The sequence below is a fragment of the Aphelocoma coerulescens genome, chromosome 2 (assembly GCF_041296385.1).
Source record: "Aphelocoma coerulescens isolate FSJ_1873_10779 chromosome 2, UR_Acoe_1.0, whole genome shotgun sequence".
In the NCBI taxonomy this organism is placed as follows: Eukaryota; Metazoa; Chordata; class Aves; order Passeriformes; family Corvidae; genus Aphelocoma; species Aphelocoma coerulescens.
Genome location: NC_091015.1, coordinates 150,342,704 through 150,364,869, shown reverse-complemented (window position 1 = coordinate 150,364,869; position 22,166 = coordinate 150,342,704). Strand labels below are relative to the sequence as shown.

The 22,166-nt window shown below is 41.2% G+C and overlaps 1 protein-coding gene across 5 annotated transcripts in view; it reads left to right on the top strand.

The window, feature by feature from the left end:
- The first annotated feature begins 6,283 nt into the window (after positions 1 to 6,283).
- Positions 6,284 to 22,166, top strand: part of SYBU (syntabulin) — a 39,976-nt gene continuing 24,093 nt past the window's right edge. The window contains exons 1-3 of one of the 5 annotated variants that reach the window (XM_069006037.1): positions 6,284 to 6,371; positions 6,551 to 6,737; positions 20,063 to 20,260. In XM_069006037.1, coding sequence (XP_068862138.1) covers positions 6,345 to 6,371; positions 6,551 to 6,737; positions 20,063 to 20,260 — 412 coding nt within the window. In that variant the 5' untranslated portion in view covers positions 6,284 to 6,344. Of the gene's footprint in view, positions 6,372 to 6,550; positions 6,738 to 16,866; positions 16,967 to 17,728; positions 17,847 to 19,385; positions 19,517 to 20,062; positions 20,261 to 22,166 lie in introns of those variants that run through there. The other 4 variants (XM_069006035.1, XM_069006034.1, XM_069006036.1 and 1 more) reach the window with 4 other exon arrangements.

The following is a 22,166-nucleotide window of genomic DNA, read 5'->3' as shown; positions in this document are numbered from 1 at the left end:
TCTGCACGAGTGTGCTTCAATTCCTGGGAAACTTTCTGAATATACACATCTTACTGCATCCTTTGCCTTTCCCACAATGAAGAGCATTCAAAACAGACTCTACCTGCATGCTAAGAACAGAATAAAAGTAGATGAGAAATAAATGTTTTATTCATCAGATCATAAAAATCCAGTTAGGTCTGCAAGTTAAATGAGCAGACACTTCTTAGACACCTGTTTTGAGGTCAAAAAACTCCTTTCACAAATTACACTTGTTTCCAGATAGAACTAAAAATATCAACTATGCCTCTTGAAGTAGCACTTCAGATTCCCAATCAAATACTTTTTCTGTCCACTCTGTGATGCAAGTGCTATATATTATATAATCATACATAAGGTACTGAGGAAAATAAAGAAAGATACTAAAATGATTTCCTTGATAACCCTGGGAGATGCAGCATTCAGAAATTATTAAACTGCTGAATACCACCACTATTTACTTTCTCACTTATTCTGACTTAATATAAAAAAAGTCTCTCAGATCCACCATGTCTATATCCTCCAGCTTAAATAATGCTTGGGTGATACCACTGAGAGAAGATAAAAGTGAACACTTGCTCCAAAGCAGAAAACCTTTCAAAACAAGGTAAGAGCCATTGTGTGTGTGTCTACTTCTGACCAATCTGTTTCCCTTGAGTATTCAGGTTTCAGCAATATCGTACCAAAACCTAAACCAATTAAGGCTGAAGATTACACCAGGACTCATCTACCAGAAATAGCTGCACACCATCCTCTTTTTCAGGACCTCACCACATCCCAAGCTCTACTGCAAATCTGTATAGAATTCACATTACATAAAAAAGCCATATGTTGCAGAAGGATACCATTATTGAGCTTAGATGGTTGGATTTTAGGAATCATAACAAGGCCACTCCTAATCTTTTACACTGGACCATTATCAAAATACATGTCCTGCTATGTACAACCATCTTATGAATTAGAAAAATTGGACCTATAGAGCAATACCAGATTTTGTTCTGTTACAGCTCAGGCACAGCTGAAGTCTAAAACATAGAATATTTCTGTGCCACGTAGACCGCACATCTCAAACTAACAGACTTTGATGGCAGTGCCTGTTACAGTAAGTAATGGTAATTGTTTCTAGCTAGATTTTTTAAATGTGTTTACATTATTTTAAAAGCAGATCAAACCTACACTTTAACCCAAATTTCACATACTTCCCAAATTGTTTGGATGCAGAGCTGTCATGAGTTTTGGCAGAGCTCTGGGACCCCTGGGGAGAGAAACTTAAATTGTGGCAGTTGCTGGCCACAGATTCTCCCTTGCACCTCCATCCCCAGTGTGGGCACAGGCACATATGCCTGCTTGCCATGACTCTGCCTCTCTATATCTCATAATTTCACACAGTAACTTCAGATGCCTGAAGTTAGACAAGTCAGCCCAAGTCCTTTCTACATATATAGGCTGCTTCACAAACATCTGAAGGTGTGTTGCGCTTCAGGTTGCTTTCTGGCTTGCATTTCACTGAGTAATACTGACAAGGATCTGTCTAGTACAAACAGATCACACAACTCTTATCAGAAGTCAGATTAGATAAATGTCTTGCAGAAAATAGTATTTCCCTTGAACTCTTTCCCACTAGCACTGAACACACTGTTCCAGCAGACATCTTACGCTGTGTACAGGCAAGATCTCTCCCCTATTTCAGCTAAATATTCCACTTCTTCTGCATTAGTTCTCTTAACCACAGTCTAAGTCTAAGAACTCATACTGAGACATTGGCTACTAAGGGCCCAAAGTATTTTTTCTCAAATTTGCTTTCCAAAACAGTTTCCCCTCCTGTTGGCAGAGCTTTATTATTTGTCCCAGACGTTTTTTCTTTGAATTTGGCTGTTAGTTTCAAAATGTTACTATTCACTCCAATGAGTCTTTCTTACAAGATTTGCTTCCTATAAAGATGTCCTGATACCTATTACTTATATTTTTGACTGATGATTTGTGTTGTCAGAGTCCCAAATTAATTGTTCTATTATTTTGCCCAAGACCAACATGAAGCAATCCTTCCCTTTTTCTGCTTTCTCTATATTATAATGATATTCATAGTCTTCTCATCTTTCTCTCATTTTCCAGTATTTCTGAAAGATGATAAGAGAATTTTTCCAGACAATTCTCTGCAGACCTCTAATGTAAACTACTGCTATGAAAATGGTTAGCTCCAGCTGGTCTTCTTTTTAGCATCTGTGAAACATTTGAGTGAGATCTGCTGATATTATTTCTATCTGAATAGAAAAACAGGATCACCATATTTGATAAGCAAACTTGTCTCAGCTGGCAAAGTACAGATGCTCTCTTAAGTCATGAACAGAAGCATTATCAGCTATGTGCCTGCATTAATGAAATCATATAGTATTGGGATTAGAGGGCCCAGCTCTGCCCTCTGCCTCATTCATCACTGACCTCAGAGGGTGATGTAATTCAAAACCAAAACATGGTCTATGGCCAGTGAAGGTATTGCCTGCACTTTGTCATCCTGCGAAAGCCCAGTGCCAAAACATAAAAAAGACCCTCAGACCCTTGAAATTGAATCTAGACAGATTTAGGCACCAAAATTCTCAACTTCAAAATAACTTTGCGAGAAAGCCATCTAACCTTAATGAACATAAGATCACAAAATGTGTCTTCGGTTTCCATCCCCAATATGCACAAGCACTTTCAGTATTATAAAAATTTGAAACAGTCCTGCTCTGAGCAATGAGCCAGCCTGGTTTTGGACCAGCATTCTTTGGGTGATAATCTGAGTGTGGAAGCATTCACTTCTCCAAAAAGTAAAATTTTCCAAGTATGTACAACTACCAAATGATGACAGCATTAAAATAGCAAAGGTGTGTGAGGTGACTGTTGAGTTAGAATTCACATAAGGCAGGAATCCTTGTTCAGCCTTTTAATTATTATACATAAAAAAAAAAAAAAAAAGACATTCCACTCCTTTTGCCACCTAGGATGACTACTGTCTCTGACTCCCTACAAGTCCTGCTCACTTCCATTCTGAAGGACTGGTCAAAAGAAAAGTGAGGAGTTGAAACCTTCTTGCTGGAAGGCTTCTTTTCAGAGAAAAGAAGGAAAATTCATGGAAACAGAAAGAAACATTCAAGGTGGTAGCACAGAGAAGGTTGCAATTGAGACTTGGTCTCTGCCGGCAGCATGAATAAACCACTCGTGTGGGATGGTGCAAACTTACTCTTGTACACACTGCTGAGCTCTAGGCGATTCTCTCCTGAGTATGTTATGGTTTTTGCTTGTTCTTCTGAAGTGCCCAGTTCTGAACTGAGGTATTTGGGTACTTAATTAGGACATGGAGACTTTTACTGTACTGCTCTCCTGCTGTTTTTCTGACAGCTCATGAGCAAAACTACTACACTGCAAGACAGCAAACTGGAAAACAGCATTTGCAGATGTCTAAAAACGATGTGCCATCAGATGGAACAAATAAACTTCAGAAAAACAAATTTCACAGAAAGCTTTGCAAAAATATCAGGTGAAGCTCTTCTCTCAGCAGTTTAGATGTGGAAGTGTCAATGCAATGAGTTGTGACTGTGCTAGTGGACACAGCTAACTGCTGGCCAGCAAAACTCTGCTGCACTAGAATCCCATTCCCCCTCCCACTGAGAAGATTCAGAGGCAGCAGCAAAACATACTCTGTGATCCTTTATATTTCACCCCATCTGCTCTCCCTTGCAACTTTTTTCTGGAAGAGCACTCTACCAGAGTGAAGAACTTGGTAGCAAAGCCTGGAATAAAAACTGTTTCATATACCTTGCTCCCCGTTCAGGAAAGCATGAGGTCTAACCCCAGGGCCTGGCACAATGCCCAGCTTCCCCTGGCAGCTCCTGGAGTCCAAGAGCTTCTGCTGAATCTGCAGCCCTCTGCAGCTTCCTGGAGAGCTGCTATTTTTCAGGAGGGAGTACAGCAAGGAAAGGCTAAGAAGACACTGTGTTCTGAAGGTTTTCTGAGGCCCTTATGAATGTACAACATTTTTTCTTCCCAGCAAACACAGATTTTTTCAGTTACACACTGGTTATAAAATTAGTTTTATAGGTAATGCAGAAATTCTGCTGGTTTGTAAAAGACATAAGAGAGGAATAAGAGTGATATTATATGTTCATATCAAATATGTGTTCTACCCAGTATTGATGATTAACTAGTGCAAAGTAAAAATATTTTAATAAGTAACTTAAAAGTGAATTAATTCCTCAATTACTGCAAAGTGACTTAATTCCTCAATATTTATAAGATATACATGACTATAAGGGAAAAGAAATGTTTGCTTGAAAGTTAATGATTGTTTTATGATTTATGATAAGGCTCTAAATCTCTATGCCAAGAGGAGAGAAGATCAAAGGGAATCACATCCCATTATGAATCCGTAGGCAGCCTGAAGACTCTACTTCTCATATCTTGTTTCTTAGCAAGGCAAAAATTTGAGCTTGAAATGGAAAAAGATAAAACAGGCTCCGACAATTGAATCATCAGCAGCAGCTCTGGAGCTGAGTTACTATGGCAATGGCAGTGCTGCTGCACAGCTTCTTCTTACTCTTACTACTGGTACAACAGCTTTGCAAATGTACACGGGAAATTTCCACCCCACATGTGCCACGGGTGGCTTGCAGGAGAAGCCCATGGTCTCAGGTGCCCTGATCTCTATTGAATGGAAGAGCAAATTTGTGTGATTAAAATATATGATTTGCAATTTTCCATGGAAACAGTCTTGGAGCAGTAGGGAAAGGTCTAGAATTCTTCCTACTTTTTTGTGGCAGGAAGGTAGATGCCAGTGCTTAGAAGATATTTTATAGGCACAGAATTTTTATTACAGGAATTTTAAGCATTTTGTTTAGCTGTAACTATCTCACTTCCCTGAATAATAGATGTCTTGTCACTGCCAGGGAAGGATGGTATCTTTTTGGCAGAGCATAGCTTGGAGCTCTACATAAGTAATGGATCTAATTCTGATGCCAGGTTAATAAATTAGTAATTATGCCTCTTTGGATATACAACAATCAGTGCGTCAGTACTCGCCAGTGTCCTCTTTCCTCTTCAAGGCCTAGATGAATGCATCACCTTTCCTGTTAACTGATGCTATGCTCTCTGCACTACACATGAAAGGCACATTTGATCTTAATTATTTTTGAGACAGTATTTAATATTTACAGTCTAACAGCAAACAGAAGTTCCCAACAGGAATTGGGGCCCTTTATAGGTGTCATGGGAAAATTAACTATATCTCAGCTGAAACCAGGACAGTAGGAAGCATAAATGCAAAGGGAACCTTTGCCCAAAAATATGATTGCTGAAAGTACTACTTCTGCAAGCTCATTAAGTCCTATAAGCAGACATCTATGTGGAACCTCAAATGAGTTTCATATTGAGAATTTCATCATCATTTTTATGGAAAAGCCGCCCTTTTCACCCATCGAGCACATATGTTTATAGCCCAGATTGCAGTCCTGCTAATGCTTGTTTTTAAGAAGACCCTCTCTGGGGAGCAGATGAACAAGGTTACCACATGTGCATTAATCAATAGGAGGGCCAACAACAATTACCACAATGAATGGTAAGAGAGAAAATGCTATAAATAAATATACTATGCAATGTATCATCTGAGAATCTAGTACATTTTTATGTCTGAGAATCAAGTAAGTTTTTATCTCTCTACATGTTCCATAAATAGCTGTTACTGAAAAATAATAGGAAGAAATTCTTTACTGTGAGGCTGGTGAGACACTGGAACAGGGAGATGGTGGATGCCCCGCGTTCAAGACCAGCTTGGATAAGGACTTGAGCAACCTGGTCTAGTGGGAAGTGTCCCTGCCCACGGCAGGGGAGGTTAGGACTAGATACTCCTTAAGGCCCCTCCCAAACCCTTAACACTCTATGATTCTATGACTAAGAAGCAGAGAAATCTGACGATGCATTTTGCTAGGTGTGTAGCTATACATCCATCGTATTTGTACTGGCACCATCTGCCCTCTGCCCGTTTCCCTGTGTCGACGTTCCTCTCCGCCCTTCGCGGCCAGGGCCCGACAAGCCCCGTCAGACGGGGGGGCTGCCCGGCAGCGGGGCCGAGGGGCGCGGCGCGGCCCCGCACCTGCCCGGCGCCCCGGGGCGGGCGCGGCCGCGGGCGCTGCGGCGGCACCACGTGTCGGGGCGGGGAGCGGCGGCGGGGCCGGGCCGGGCAACGCCACCCCCAGCGCCGCAGCGGCAGCGGCAGCGGCAGCGCAGAGCCGCTCAGCGCATCCCTCCCGCCCATGCCAGGTGCCTGTTCCCGGCTGCGCCGTGACTGAGGAGCGATGGGGCCTCTGCGGGAGAGCGGCAAGGTGAGGAGCCGGGGACGGACGGCGCGGCGGGGAAGCGAGGAGAAGCAGGGGCAGGCAAATCGCGTCCTGCCCCCGCCCTGGGGGGGCGGAGGGGCCGGGATTTGCCTGCCCCTGCCTCGATGATGGAAGGAGGAGGGCACATCCGAGAGGTTCCTGACGGGGTGTCCCTTCCGGAGCAGGAGCAGAGGACGCAGCTGGAAAAGGAGGTGTCCCGCAGCCGCATCCCCCGCCTGGTCCTTCGGCCGCAGCAGAAGGGATCTCCCGCTTCCGAATCTCCCTTTTCGGAAGAGGAAAGCCGGGAATTCAACCCGCCCAGTTCCTCCGCGGGCTCCGGCAGGACTGTCAGCAGCAACAGCTTCTGCTCAGGTACCGCAGAGAGACCCCCCCCCAGCCTCGGTGTCCCTGGGGAACGCCGTGTGCCCCACACGGCCACCCCCGAGGCTTCGCTGTCATCCTAGCCGCAGCATCTGTGTGTCGGGCTCCCATCGAGCCCGCATGAGCAATCCGTTTTGCCGGTGAAGAAGAGCAACCATTGATTTTTCCAGGGAAATCTAGTATCTGTTCTTTTAATATGTGTCCGTAAGCGACACCAGATGTTTCCATTTCGAGTTCTGCTATCCACTGCTAAAAAAGTTGGCGGTTTTATTGCGGCAGAAGCATTGCTTTAAAGAGAAAGATTTGCCTTAACAACTGCAGCATGGTATTGAGGCATTTTGAAAAGCCCTTAAATCAAAAGTCGGTAAAACAGGGGAGTTGCTATTAATGGTATCAGACTGCAGATCCTTTTGGTTTTGTGACAATGGTCTCCATGAATTGGAACAGAATACATAGGTGAAGTTTTCACTGTCATATTGAAATAAGTTTTGTTTATTTCAGAATTTAGGCTTCTCCTGATGAGTGTGTCGCCAGACATGAGTTGGGCATGATGGCTTCTCTACAGAGAGGGCAATGGATGGGTGATTGATCAGATGTAAATTACTACTCTCCAACTGTAGATCAAAAAATGTCATTCGCTCTTCAAAATGTTACATGAGGGACAACTTGAAAACAGATTTTTTTTTATGTTAAATATTTGCCCTGTGTAGAGTTGGCACAATTTAAATGCCTCAACTAGCAGTGAAAGACTCAGATGCCTACTAGTGGTGAGTAATTTTTTAATTCAGTGAAACTCTTCACTGTAAATGACATTAATGCACATGCAGAACGAAATTGAGGGTCACATAATGAACACCATTGGACTCTATATGTCTGTGGTAATTTAACAGGTATTTTTGGTGTGGAGAAATTTGTTTTCAATAGTCAGGTTTTTGGAAAGCATAACATTCTCGGTGGTGGAATTGGAACTGCTAGGTTAATGGTTGGACTCAATGATCTTAGATGTCTTTACAACCTAAATGTTTCCATGATTCTGTGATTCATCTAAAAATCTGAATTATAACAAGTTTTTTTTGCCATAGTTAATATCAGAGCAACTTCCTAAGCTTCCTTTTTTTAGTTCATAAAGTATTTTGAATTACCAGAGGTGTTCCTGGGAATAGACAGAAATGCTCATGTTTATCTTGGTCTTCACTACAGTGGATCAGATTATTATTATTATTACTTTTTTAGCTCCTTTCTAAAAAAACAGTGTATTGAACACAGTGTACAAGTTTTCCTAGATGAGAAACACAATATCCATGTTTGAGTCTAGCTTTGCCAGATTTTGCAATTCAGGCTCAGTGGAATGATCTATTTGGTTATTGTTTAATGAACAATGCAGAGCGTTAAACAAACATCACAGGATTGTAAGAATGCTGGAGTCTTTTTCCCATGCCTTTTAAATCCCTCCACCTTACCTGCTTGAGTTTGCCTGTTCCGGAGAAATATAATCTTTTGGATTACTAATGTATTACTAGAAATACATTATTTTCATGATCTCTCCCAAATGGCTGCTTTTCATCCTGATTTTTTTCCTTTTGTGTTGACAAGCCTTTCATCTTGATCACTGACATTTTTTACATCTTTTGGGTTTTTGTTTTGTTCTTCAGATCCACTCAACACGTAGCTGCCACTGTCGTATACCCTTGCTGTCCCACTGCACTGCATAGGCTGTTTTGAGTCCCAGAAGCACGTTGTATTTATTCTGGGTGTGTCTGATCTCATGGCTTGACAGTTTTAAGGCACCTTTCACAGAGGTATTCCAGCATGCAGTTCTGGTCTCTTAACCTGCATCTTACTGCTTATCTCTTTTATTTATTTTTATTCATCTTTTATTATTTCATGAATGCTGCATTGATTTAGTTTGATTTTTCTTCCCCCCATGTGAGAGTTTTGTGTCTCTAAAGCTGCCTGCAGCACCCATACAGGTACACACTACATGGTTTGCTGCTCTGCGACTTCAGACCTTACATAGCCTTGGATCAGCTAAGGCACTGTCCTGCACCCCAGAACCTGGTTCATTTGTTGCTAGGTTTGATGGATTTTTCACTGTGATGCAGGTACGACAACAGTCACTGATTTGATTTCCTCATTCTCTGACATCTCTTCACTGTCTTCCACTTATGATCCTTCTTTATCATAGTTTGTCTAATTTAGAGTGAGATTCCCCAGGGGCAGCAGGTGGCTACTAGTTCCTGTTTCTGGGGAGGGGATGGCGGTGTGGAGCGGTGAGCGGAGTGGCCACAGCCCCTAACCTGCCTCTCCTGGTGCTGCTTAATTGAGAAGCAGCATGTGCAAAAAAGGTATTTAAAAATAGCAAGTAGTACATTTGGAAGACGAGAGCAGATGGGGACAATAATGGAGCAGTATGAAAAAGTTTGTGAGCATTTGGATAAATGTCTTTTTTGTAATTTCTTTTGAGCCTTAAGCCCAAACATGTTTTTGATAAGCAGCAGATATTAAAAATTCATCCCTGGAATAATTCCTTTCCTCTTTACCCTTCTCTTGTCAATTTGTTCTTTACCTTTATTCCATTATTATTGACACCAAGTAGTTATGATCTGTAAATTCTTTTTACCCCAATAGAATTTTTTTTTCCCCTCATCCATTAAATATGTATTTTTTGCTTGATTCCCTAGAGCTTTTGATGTTGTCCATTTTTCTGTGTGCTTACACTGATCTCAGTGCATAAGTGAAGGCTTGGAGTTCCTACTCTCTAGATGAGGGTAGATCTTTTAGGTATTACTAGTTTTGGGAACCATGGCAGTGCTGCAAGCGTGGTGGTAACACCAAAAAATATCTCTTGGCAAGAGAAAAGAGACAGTTTTTGTGATGCTTAGTTTCTTTTGAAGAAGTTGTTAGTTCTGGCTGTGATAGGTTTTAAATTTGCATGATCAGCTCCCTCTTTGTCTTGTTTGAGTGAATCAGAGCCTCACTTGATCATGTTGGTCAATTATTTGCAGTTGACTTTATGTCAGTTTTGCTTTGTAAGTCCATACGAAACACAGCGAGAGTGTTAGTCATATCTGTGATATTCCTGACAAAATATGTTTTTAATATTCTTTGTTTCTGGCAAGTGAACATGGATGCTGTCTGGATGCTGTGTAGGCAAGCTGAGCCTTTGTATCTACATTCACCATGCACAACCCTTCCTTAAAACCTTAGAGCATCTGGGGTCCTGGGTGTCATCTGATATGGGAGCACTTCTCTCCTCTGGCTTGGCTGTTAGCCACAGAACTCATACAGTGTCAAATGATGAAAAAAACTCTCCAGCAGCTTTTTCTGGCTCAGCTAGTACTGAGCACCCGTGTCATGCATGATTTTCTCCTAAGTTGCACCATTGGCTTCAAGTGGCTGCGTGCACTTACCTTGTCAGTTGGGCAGAGAACGCGATCCACAGCATCTCAAACAAGCACGGGATGGGTCCGTGGCAGAGCAGCTGCTGGGCCCTTGGTCATTCCAGTTACAGTGTTTGCCCTGTAAGAAATATGATACTTTGGGTGGGGCACCATCCTTGGTTTTGGTGTACATGTTCTTGGTTTGAAGTCAGCCTGTGCTAAGCTCCATAAGTGTATTTAGCTTTTCTTTTAAACTCGTTCAGTTGTTGCTAGGTTTGATGGATTTTTCACTGTGATGCAGGTATGACAACAGTCACTAACTTGATTTCCTCATTCTCTGACATTTTTTCTTTTAAAAAGGAATTTAGTCTGGGATATCCTTTCTCTTCTACTTTCGATTTCTGAATAGCTCAGCTTTTAAATTTCTCTGTATGAAGATAACTTTTTATATGGTACCTTTACAACAATGCCCAAGCTCTCTTTCAGCCTTTTCTAGGATGCCAGCTGGAGGAATTTTGGCAGGGAATGCAGGTAAGCTTTGGTACCCAAGATGCAGCTTTGCAGGAAGCACTTGTATATTTAATAATTGGTTCAGCAAAAGAATTTTTGAGGCAGAAGACTTGGTTTATACCCATAGCAAACAGTTCCTCTTTTCTAAGGCTTAACTGTAAATCACCTTTTTAATTAGACCAAATAGTCCTATGAGCTATTGAAAACCAGTAGCATCTCTGTTCATGAATGATTGTGACTCACTCCAACGCAGTCTTCAAAAATAGGAGTCGAAGCTTTGTTTTTGCTTTTTCTTTAAAATTTCAAGGTCTGTTTCAATGCTTATTCAAGTTCAATCCTTATTTCATAACTTGTTCTTTTCTGGAGTGAAGATTTTATTTAAATCTCATCGTTTGCATGTGTGGCACAATAAATGTGCTCATGTACAGTGGCTGCACTGTAAGCCTGGGGTGTGGGTGCTGCAGCAGGAATCCCAGTGTTGCCATTCCTTGCTCACTTGCTCCTGTTCACACTCCCCTTGAACTCAGAGGTTATTTGCCAGTTGGCCCAGCTATTGGTGGATGCTGGGACTGAGTTCACAGTGTGTGTCAAAAAAAGCAAGTAGGCTTTAGGCAGGCTTATTAGGTCCATGTGAATGCACAACCCATTTTGCTTGCCACAGACAAGAAGAAGAGGTTGTACAACTGTTACTGAACTGTACCTTCTTGCACTCCAGTAAATAATTCCTGTGTTAGGGCATTGAAGCAGGTTGCCTTATAAACCAGCTAGCCTTGGAGGCTACACAAAATAAGTACATGTAGTGGAATATATATTCCTGAATAGAAATAGATACAGAAAGATAAATTTTCCGTATTTTAGCAAGTCAACAGATTGAGGCCAGACAGTTAGTTTAAATTACTGAAAGTAATTGCTCCTATTATTTGTTTGTATATATGTATGTATTACTATGACATGAGTTCTCTCATTCTTCTTGTTTCTTGTTATAAGAAAATATATTTTGTTTAAATAGTTCCTTACTGGTTTTTGTGTTTGATTTTTACTTTGAGTTACTGATTCAAAGAAACATGTTTAAAAGTTCTCAAGTATGTGATACTGAAAATTAGATTATTTTTCCTGCAGTCCTTTATGCTATGCTTTTCCACAACCATTTTGCCTTTTTTTCAGACTTCTGGAGGTCTTTTCTAGCACTTTTGTTTGCAGCACTTTGTAAGGCAGTTCAGTGATGACTGTGATATTAATTTACAAAAACATTTAAACATAATCTGCTTTCAAAAATACACATATGGCCTTTTTGCATGAGGGTGACACTGGAGACATGCTTCCCTTTCTCACTGCTGCTTCCCTAGAGAATTTCCTGCTGGGCAGCTTACATGCAATAATTTATTATTGCTTCATATTGTGAGCCACCAGTTCAGTTTCTGTGGCACAGAGAGCTGTTCCAAACATGGAAATGAGAAAAGTGCCTAGGTACTAAAGAGCAAAGTCTGCTCATTCCCCAGTTTTTGGCCTTTCCCTGCTTCCCTTTCAACTTCAGTATTTATTCCCCCTGATTAAGTAACAATCCTTTTGTTCCTCTTGCCACACAACAACATCTGGAAGCCAAAATATTTGACCTTTTGGATGTTTTTTATCACCTTTTTATGTATCTGTCAGTACTGTGAACCTTTAAAACCTGACCCAGAGCCTCCTGGGGTCAGTAGGACAGTTCCCGTTCTCTCTGGAACATTTTGCATGGTGTCCTGAGAACAGTCACCCTTTCTGCTTCACCTCAGCCTTTCTACTGCCCTTTTAGTTGCAGCTTGTTGTGTACTATGGGCTGAATTCTAAATAACATGTATTTTCTTCACCAAAAATGCATAATCCAATACTTTCTTTTTACAGTGCTTTTCATGCAACTTTCTATTGAGTTGAATATTGTCATGCACTCTGAAGAAAATCACAGCTTGTAGCAGGATGAAACTTTAATCAGAAGCCTTGGATTTACATGGTGTTAAAAGAGAATCTTGATGCTTTAAGAGAAATTCAACATTACATATTTTAGCCCTACATTTATAGGATTAGTATATATCCATGAAATTTTGGAATGGTGTTTTGATGTGTATGTGACTAGATTCTGTGGTGCTGCTAAGTGCCACTCTGGGCTTGAGGATAGTTAAAAGAGGAAAGAAAAATATGCGTAAAACAACAGTGGATAGAATATATGTAATTTCCTTCCATGAGAAGGTGAGGAATGCAACCTTCTGAGGTGATGTTTGAAGCTGTGAGGGTCACAGCTATTTGCTGTTAGCCATGGAGGCAGACCTATATGAGACCAAACGAGTATAATGTATTGCACCATTTGAGGAATAGGTATAAATTTATTTGTGGTCTATTGAAGATTTTTATTTCCAAAAATGGTACCTTCAAAACTGGAAAGAATATTTCTGATTTCTTTCTTTGCTGCATAATGGAATAAACCACATAAAACCACACAGAAACCCATCTATATATACACATATATTTACCCTTAATGTTAATATTAAGCAGATAATATTTCTTATACTGGATGTAGTCAATGCTTTCCCACCAGAGGCAGAAGCAGTGGTTCCACTTCCAGCTGTTGTCCTCAGAAAAGATTAATGAGGCCTACTAAAGTGCTTAAACCCATACCAAACAGAAAAGACTCTTCTTTATCTCTTTTTTAGACTCTTTCCTGTCCTTACCTTTAGTTAAAACTTCTCTATAAAATTTTCAGATAGATTTTTCAGTCCTTTATCATCTTAAACACCTTGTCCAGATGTTTTCTGTGATGTGATAATGATACTCAGGGAGCTGTGCTATTCCTGACCACAGTGCTCTCCTAGTAACAGTAATATTTTTATTGATATTTTTACTTGTAAGCCCTTATGCTTCTCTTCTGTAATACACCATTAGTGGGGCTATAAATGTAATAACAAAGCCAGTAAGCCACAATTGCATAGTCTTCTTTTTTTTTTCAGATGTTTTGACAGAGCTGTCCTGTTTGTTAGCGAAATGTTCAAATAGAAGGAACATTAGTAGATTTGCTGCCAAAATCAATTAAAATTAGCTACTTCAGTATGACTTAGCAGTTGTACAGTCAGACATCAAGAGCAAGAAATGTTTATGTGAAATCCTGCATTGCAAAAGATGCCCAAGCTTAGGAGCCGGTCAGTCCATCTTTTTTCACCTTCCTCTGCCCTCGTCTATATAATCTTAGCCTGTCAGCGTTCCTGCCATGCTGTGACTGAACAGAGAGGGCCTCTTACCAAAGTCAGTGAGCAGCTCTCATACTAAATTTTCAGCAGTGGCCATTGGTGGTCAGCCTGTGGGTGTGACAGAAGCAAGGTCCAAGGGGCTGGTGAGCAAAAGGTGTACATTAATGTACATTGCCTGTACATTAATGGTCCTCAGCAACCAAAGATGTTTAGTCTCGATTTTACTGGGTTTGATTTTATGACTCGAACATTACAGTAAAAAGCTCCAGCTTGAAAGATGGACTGTGAATAGCAGGGTGTTTTCCAGCTGTGGAATATCTAACAAAAGAAAAAGCATGTAGGTTGTAGGGACCTGTGGAGATTATTTCATCCAGCCTCCTTTTTGAAGCTGGACTGTTCCCAGCACATCCCAGCAGCCATATATTTGTCTGTGGGAGTCTAGAAACCCTTCAAGGACAGTAGTTTGCCCAGCATCTGTAGGTGACCTCAGGGAGTGGTGAAGCTGCTAGCCAGCCTTTGTTCACAAGCAAAATGGAGCATAGTTAATTCAAGTTCTGCCTGCAGAGACACCGAGATTAAATGTGGAAATTATTTGCATAGCAGGATTTTGCATAAGTAGGCTTCCTCTCTTTTCCTGACCCTGCTGTAGTTTTCCTTGTGCTTCAGCTCTGCTTTACTCTGTTTGACTTTTGGTAAGAGACTTGCCTCACAAGTACATGATATTCTGAGAAATTTTCTTAAATACCTAGGCCAAACAGGTCTGAAAAATAGTTAAGAAATGAGTTTTAAATTGATCAGTAGGACCAAAACTAGTAGCATTTTTAGGACTCTACTTTTAGTGAAGTTAATAAATATTTTTTCCCACAGTCTGTTTGATTTTGCAAGCAACAAATTGTTACTAGCAAATTATTAAACTTACAGAGTACATACGATCACCTACTGGAATGGCCTCAGTAAAAATGAGAAGTTTCATACAATCAGGAGCTGAAGAGAATATTCATGTTTCTTATCTTAGGCTGTGCTCCCTCAGTGGATGCTGGGAAGGCGAGGGTGCCTCCAGAGGCATGAGGTGCGATTTATGAGGGTTGAGACCCTCATGGTGTGGATGTGAATATGCTCCTACCTCTGCCTTTCTATGTGTACTACCAATTTTATATTATTATGTTTCGTCTGTTGCTTTTACTGTGTTTCCCAGTTGTTCCAGAATGACACAGTGAATCTCCCATTAGCAGTTTTTTCTGCCTGGGCACTGAGCCCTTACACCTCACTGGTTCAGCTGCCCAGGTCTGAGCAGTGGTTGTGTTAGTCCATGGAGAGATCCTCCAGGCAGTGACTCAGAGGACTGTGATGACTTAGCCTGAATGGGGCTGTCCTTCTGACTCACCTTCCAGAGGAACCTCTTTCTCTCAGTTTAATACAGAAAGAGCCTTACAGGTAGAAGGTAGGTGTTGTATTCCCTTTGGTGTCCGTCAGCAACTTTAGTAATTGCATAAACACCCCTGTGTTACAAGGCTAGTCTTAAAGAGAAAACAAAAACAGTTCAAAAATTGGGGGTCAAAAAAGGTGAGGCAGACAAGCAGACTGGGAGATTACCTTGGAAAATTCTGAAATACCTTTTGTGGTACCCTCACTGCCAATAGCCAGCTTACAGTGGACCATCCTGGCAAAGCTGTGGCTACCCACGCTAACAGATCCTGAGATGAATGGAAACATAACCATCAGGTAAAAGCCAGGAAATTGTTTTTGTCTTGGTACACTGAACATTTAAAATTTCATTAGAGCCACACGTTTAATTCCGGAATCCACATTTCTTGGTGGAAATTCAGAGTTATGTACAGCCTGACCACTGGTCAAGGGAACCTTAGGAGGAGACGAATGTTGGACAGTGAAATAGGAATCAGGCAGGAGCTGGACAGTTCAGTGTCACAGGAGTGCCTAACTTGATCTGGCAGCTAGGAGTGAAAGTAAAAAGAAGTCCGTGCTTCCTCAGCAAGAGCATAATTAATTATTTAGATGTGTTATATAAGGAGGTTATATATTCAATATTTCTTGAAGCCTTTAGGAAAAGGCAGTATTTTTTTAAAGAAGGTTCTAAGGGCATATTCTAATGAACCTTCAAAAGTATCTGTGCTGAGAAAATCATCACATCTCAACAACAGCCCAAAAGTGTACAAGAACAAGTATTTTTGTCAATTGTTAAGAGTACTATTATCTTTAACGCTGTTGTTTATATTTTGACTTCACAATTTAAAAGTTAGGGCATGAAAATATCAGAATGCTCTGAGCAACTTTTCTGATGGTTTGTTTGAGGAGACACTATCCTGTGCTTGGTTTTGAATCTTGGCAGTCATGTCTGATCTGGGAGAGGCCTTGGACATAGAATTTCAAATTGTGAAATCCAGCTGATGTTCAAAGGAAAAGCCTATTCCCAGAATGCTCCTAGGAGGCCCCTGTGAAAAAAAAAGACACTATGAAAGAATGTAATGGAAGTTGTGTGTTACAAATTCATGTGATTTTCCCTCTTGTGCAAGTAAATGCAGGCAAGATTAGAAGTACAGGCTTTCACAGCACTATTTGTCAGCTTCCTCTTTTTTTGTCTTCCTGATGCTGGTGTGCCAGAGAAGGTAAATCAGGTCTACCTGCATTCCTGAGAAGTCTGGTTCTGAAGTCCTTACAGGGGCAAAACTCCTGTTGAGTTACAAGGTTGAATCCTTAACTGACCTTGCCGATGCACATCATATCTTCAGCAGAAAGTGAATCCCATTGTGAGCTCATTTGCTCCTGTTGCCCACTTTTTTGAGAGAGATTCCTTTTCTTGGCCCATTTCTAGGCAGGTGGAGGTCTTCACTTCCTTCTGTCAGAGTTGCCAGCAGGGTTTAGGAGGAGCCACAGGTGTGGGGGAAATGCGAATGCACCATGCTGCAGTCACATGGTTCTGCTTGCAGGTGAGGAGCAGAGGAGTCACTGCAGCAGTGAGCAGGGAGGGTGGTCAGGCTGTCTGGAGATGGAGGGGGAATCAGGTCCATGTCAGGGTCCTCAGGGAAGTTGGCTACTCTCCTCTGGATTAAATACAAATAAATAGCCTGTTAAGGTTTCAAAAGCAGGAAAGATGAAGGTAGGTGCAGGCAATTTGGCTGGCACTAAGCAGCTGGAGAGCACCTCACTCTTCACCAGGACTTTTTCTTGTGCCTGGAGAGTGAGCTGTGGATCAGGTGGATCCCCACAATGTACAGCAGAGCTTTGCTTGCTTTGGTGGTGAGCACCAGTGTTTCATAGGCAGCTCTTCCATTCTGGGGTAGTAAACATTTTGATTATTCAAAAGGATGACACAGAAAAGTCTTTCTCTACAGCTTGCTCTAGTTCTGGAAATTTTATAATTTTGTTTATGTTTCTGGATAATAGTAGAAGGATTAGAAGTTGTACATTACATAAAAGATAACAAATGATCAGAGGAGAGGGAGTACAATAAAGTCATTAATTTAATGCAACTGGAGTGGGAGTGCTCACCTGGTTATTGGTGTATCTAATGGGTACAAGGAGTATGAGTAGAGAAAAGCTATTCTTTGTTCCAGGCTCATTTTTTCTTTTAAAAAAATGTCCTGTTGGAATGAAAGCTGAAGTTCTTAACAGTAAAACGAGGATATATAGGTATGACATAATCTGATGGTACAGGGTCACCAGTGTGATATCACCAGCAGTGTTGGGGGGCTGGTAAATAAAACATTTTTTGTGCTATTTTAGTATGCATTCTTTAGCTGCCTTATTTCCTAATTGCAGTTAGTTTTACACATTTGGGGTTTTTAATGCCCCAATTTTTAACACTGTAGTTGAGTTCTTTTGTTGTTTAAAGTTTCATCAGCTCCTGTGGTTCTCCCAGGTTGCACCACTACAGCTTTGGGAGCTACTTCTACATAAAGTCTCCCATATAAAACAGATCTGTGAGGTCTTCAGAACCTGTGCAGCTATTGCAGTAACTTTATTGGTGGAGAGATGAGGTAAATAGTTTCTTTTGTGTTTGAGGGGAGGTTTTGGGAGAGGGATTTGCTTGGGTTTTTGTTTCTTGTTTTGAGGGGTTTTTTGTTTGTTTAGGGATTTTTTTGTTGGTTTGTTGTTTTAACATAAAGTTTGGAAACTAATGCCACATACAGAAACATCTAAGTGGAAAAGTCGTTATTAAAAACAAATCGCACAAGCTGTCACTTATTTCTGAATATATTTGTTTATAAATGTTTGTGTGCTTCTAAAAAGAAGATGCTTTGGACATGGCTAAAGGAGCTACTTAAATGCAGTTCAGAAGCTGACTCAGTGGTGCTGATCCACTGTCCTGCAGGTAACTTTGACTCAGCCTGCAGAAAAGACTCTAAATGTTGGAGAAAGGGAAACAGATGCTGATCTGGGAGGAATGGCCACCTTCTCTCTTCTTTGTGTTGAGTTACATTGTGATGTTGATGGGAATGGAAAGGATAAAAAGTAAACTAAAGTCATGTGAGGAGCAATCCTGCTTTAGTCAGGTTGAATGTGGGGACAGGCTGGAAAGCTTATTAGCAGTTTTCTCTTTTCTGTGATTTTGCTAGGGACTAATTCTGAGTTGCAGAAGGCACCATCAAGATGGCAAAAAGAGATGCTTTTTGGCTTAATTGGGATGATTTGAAAGAATTAAATATGATTAAGATGGATTAGGTGCTTTGCACTGTTACTGGCCTTTGTGCCCTGGGAGGTGTTTCTGGCAGTAACTGGGTTGCCCCTTGGCTTGGCATCATGCCTGGCACTTGGCAGAGGCCAGGGATGCAACACCTCAGGCTGCTGGCTGCTCCTGCAGCCTAATGCATACAGCTTGCTCTGGACAGTCAGCACCTGGGGGTACCTTGCTCAGGACTGAAGGCAGGATGTGGAGAAATGAGAAGCAGAACATTGGAACAAATGAGTAAGGGTAGAACTGGCCAGTCATGAAGGAAAACTGGATCACATGAAAGGATGAAGTTTTTCTACTGTATTGAGGGAGCAATAGTTACCAAAAGCAAAAGCTGTTCTTTCCTGCAGAGGGGAGGTGGGCAGAAAGGTGTCAGATGGATATGGGGTGTCCCTTCTGCCTCATAAATGTGCAGTCATACACTGACTTTTAAGTCAACATGCCCATGCAAAGCTCAGTGCAAAATGAGACTTGACCTACATTATGAACAGGGTGGAAGAGGTAAGTGCAAAATGGTCATGCAAATTATTTGGCTCAGTTGCAGGTACTTCTTTGGGTTTCATGTTAGGTAAAGATAATGCATCAGGAGAAGAGTGCAATTGCATAATTTAGATGGCAGCTTTCATTTTGTCCTGGTAAAGAACAATTAGATTTCTCCAGAAGAGTCTGAGTAGCGTGCTTGGTTTTGTTGTGTATCAATTAAACCACCACGACTTTTAGGGGAACTGCAATTACTCCAGATTACATGGGACGTGATTAGATGAAGTTGGGGTTTGATATGTGGATTTCATTCAAAATTAGATTTCTTACTTTGCATTCAGTTGTTAAGAGCTGGAGTGTTTGTATCCCTGGAGGTCAGGAACCTGGGTCTGTTCCCAAGGTGGCTGCTGATGCCCGGGAGTGCTGGTGTGCCCTCAGAGGAATTCAGCTTTAAACAAAAGCAGTCTGTGTATAACCCACTCTCTTCAGAACCAGGTACTTCACAGCCTCTTGTCAAGAATGGAAGAGTTCTATGATCATGGTTGCTTTTAAAGAAAAGATAATTTTGAGGAGCCTGTATTAATTCCAGTTAAATGAAATTCCTGACTGTGTGCGTGGGGGCTGTAGGTTCTCTTGTTGTTCAGATATGGGAACATTTCTTGAAGGAGAGCATGTGGGCCATGTTTGCTCTGCAGCCGGTGTGCACTGTGCAACATTTGTGTCTTGTGTATCTTCATGCTGCAGTACTCCTTAACCTTGCTAAAGGAATTAATCTTAGATTGGAATTTTCATTATGTAGCCCCCGATTTTGCATTTTGCCAGACTGAGCAAAACAAGTACTTGCCCTTTTAGCCTGTCATAAGGTATTCAAAACTTCTTCACAAAATGGATGAAACAAATAGCTTCTCACCAAGTTTCAGAGCCAAGGTTGTGCAATATCACTTACTGTAAAGAGCTGTAGTTGAAATACTCTTTCTTTTATTCTGCTAACTTCATATACTTATTAGTTAGAAATGTTGATGTTTTCCCTTTTCTCTTCAGATGACACTGGCTGTCCTAGTAGTCAGTCAGTATCTCCAGTTAAGACTCCTTCTGATGCTGGAAACAGTCCAATCAGTTTTTGCGCTGGTAGCGATGGAGACTTTTCCAGGAAGAAGTTCAGTCCAGGGTCAATGAGTGAAGGGAATACACAGCTGGCTCGATATAAGAAGGAGACAAAGACGAGCCTTGTAAAGCCCGGTGAGTATAATTCCTTTCATTTCCTTAATTACATTTTCTAATTTACTGGTATATTTACAGGTGTCTACATACACTGTGTTGTGCCACCTGTGATACCACTAATGCTGATAGTAAATAAAATAGTTGGCTTCTTTCTGTGGAGCCACCTGAAAGATATGAAGACACTATTGTTACTGTCTTTTTCATGGAAATATAATTAGCTGACATCTTCACTTTCTTTTATGAGGCTTGATGGTGATGTCAAATAGCTTAAATGTATTTTATTCTGTTTCATAGTAATTGCACACATATTTCACTGCCCAAAGATAAATGACTCTTAATATGAGAAAAAAGTCTTGTGATGTCCTTAGATATATTGTTGAATCCTACCTAAAGTTTGTACTGCCAGGCTCTGATAGCTCTGGGGATAGAAGATGTCAGACCAAAGCAAGAGGACAGGCAGCCTGTGTGTGGGAGTTGGGCAGATTTGGACCTGTACTGCAACTGCTGGATCATGAGTGTAACTCCAGTGCCTCGGGCTAATGGACCACCCCAGACCACTAGCTAAATCAGCACCTGCTTGTGGCACATCCAAGAGTAGATACTCAGGTGTGCCATTGGTTCCTGTAATTTTAGTGAGTAGATATAAAACGTTTATATCATTTGATTCATGTACAGGCAGCTCTTGATTACAAATGGTCAGGATATTTGTGCTGCTATTTAGTTAATCATGGAGACAGAGTTGGCCCTGCATAGAGCCAGCTGCAGAACTGACATTGTTTATGAGCTCAGGTACCTCCTGGCTATATTGTTTCCTGAGTTATTTTACCTCTGGAAGCAATTTAGGTACTTTCATGAAAGGCCAGCTCAGATTTGCCAGCACCATGTTTAATCCAGAAACAGTAGTGAATCTGTTGCAAAAGCTCTTCACTGGCTTGGTCATTGGAAGGGCTGATTAAGGCTGACTTAGCACTATCCCTGCAAGTTCTTTGACTCATTTCATAGCACCATTTTACTTGAGTGTTCCCAGTCTCCCACTGCTGTGCATAGTGGGTGATAGGTAATACTTCTTACAAGATTTGCAGTGAATGTGGTATATGACAGTCAAATGTGCAGCTGGGGCTACCACAACCATTTTGTTTGTGAATATGAATGGCACTTAGCAAAATGTGAATAATAAATGCGAAAGGTTTTTTCTAATGAAGAGTCCTATACTCATGGAGAGGAGTTATGCACTTTTTCAATAAATTACTTCACTGTTTTCAATTTTACACTTAAATTGCCTTGTAATATGAGGTTATTAGCCTTTTGCAGTAATCAGCAACCGGGTCTGTTTTACAGAGTACTTCTAAGTTCCTCCTGCCAAATATCTCACACTTTTTAGTGGAAAGCTGTTCAAAATCACATCATAGGGAGTGTGAGAGCTGACACAAGTGAGGGACGTTTCAGACATGGACGCAAGGGGACAGCTGGGGTTTATTTTCCTCAGTGCTGGCCACAGGGGTTAATGTGATTTTCTTCCATTGCTACCTCATTCCGTGGCTTCAGGTGGACCCAGTCTCTATGACCTACTTGTACATGATTTTCTGGTGACTCAGTCTAGAAGGTGTAGCCATTGTGCAAAGAGGAGGCATCACCATGTAGCAAAACACACAAGGAGTAATAGGGGATCAAAAGAAGGGAAGTGGGATATGGAGGAGAATAATAGCAACATGTTCTTGTCATACATAAAAGAGATTGTGTGTAATTTTCTCTTTACCAAAAGCCCTTCTTGATTTATAGAGATTATATCTACTTCATATTAATCTGAAATGGCTTGGTGACAATGACCCATAGCAGGAGTCAGATATGAGGGACAAAAATCTAACCTACCACTATTTTTTACCATGTCCTGCACTACATTTTTTACACAAGTATATCAATCACT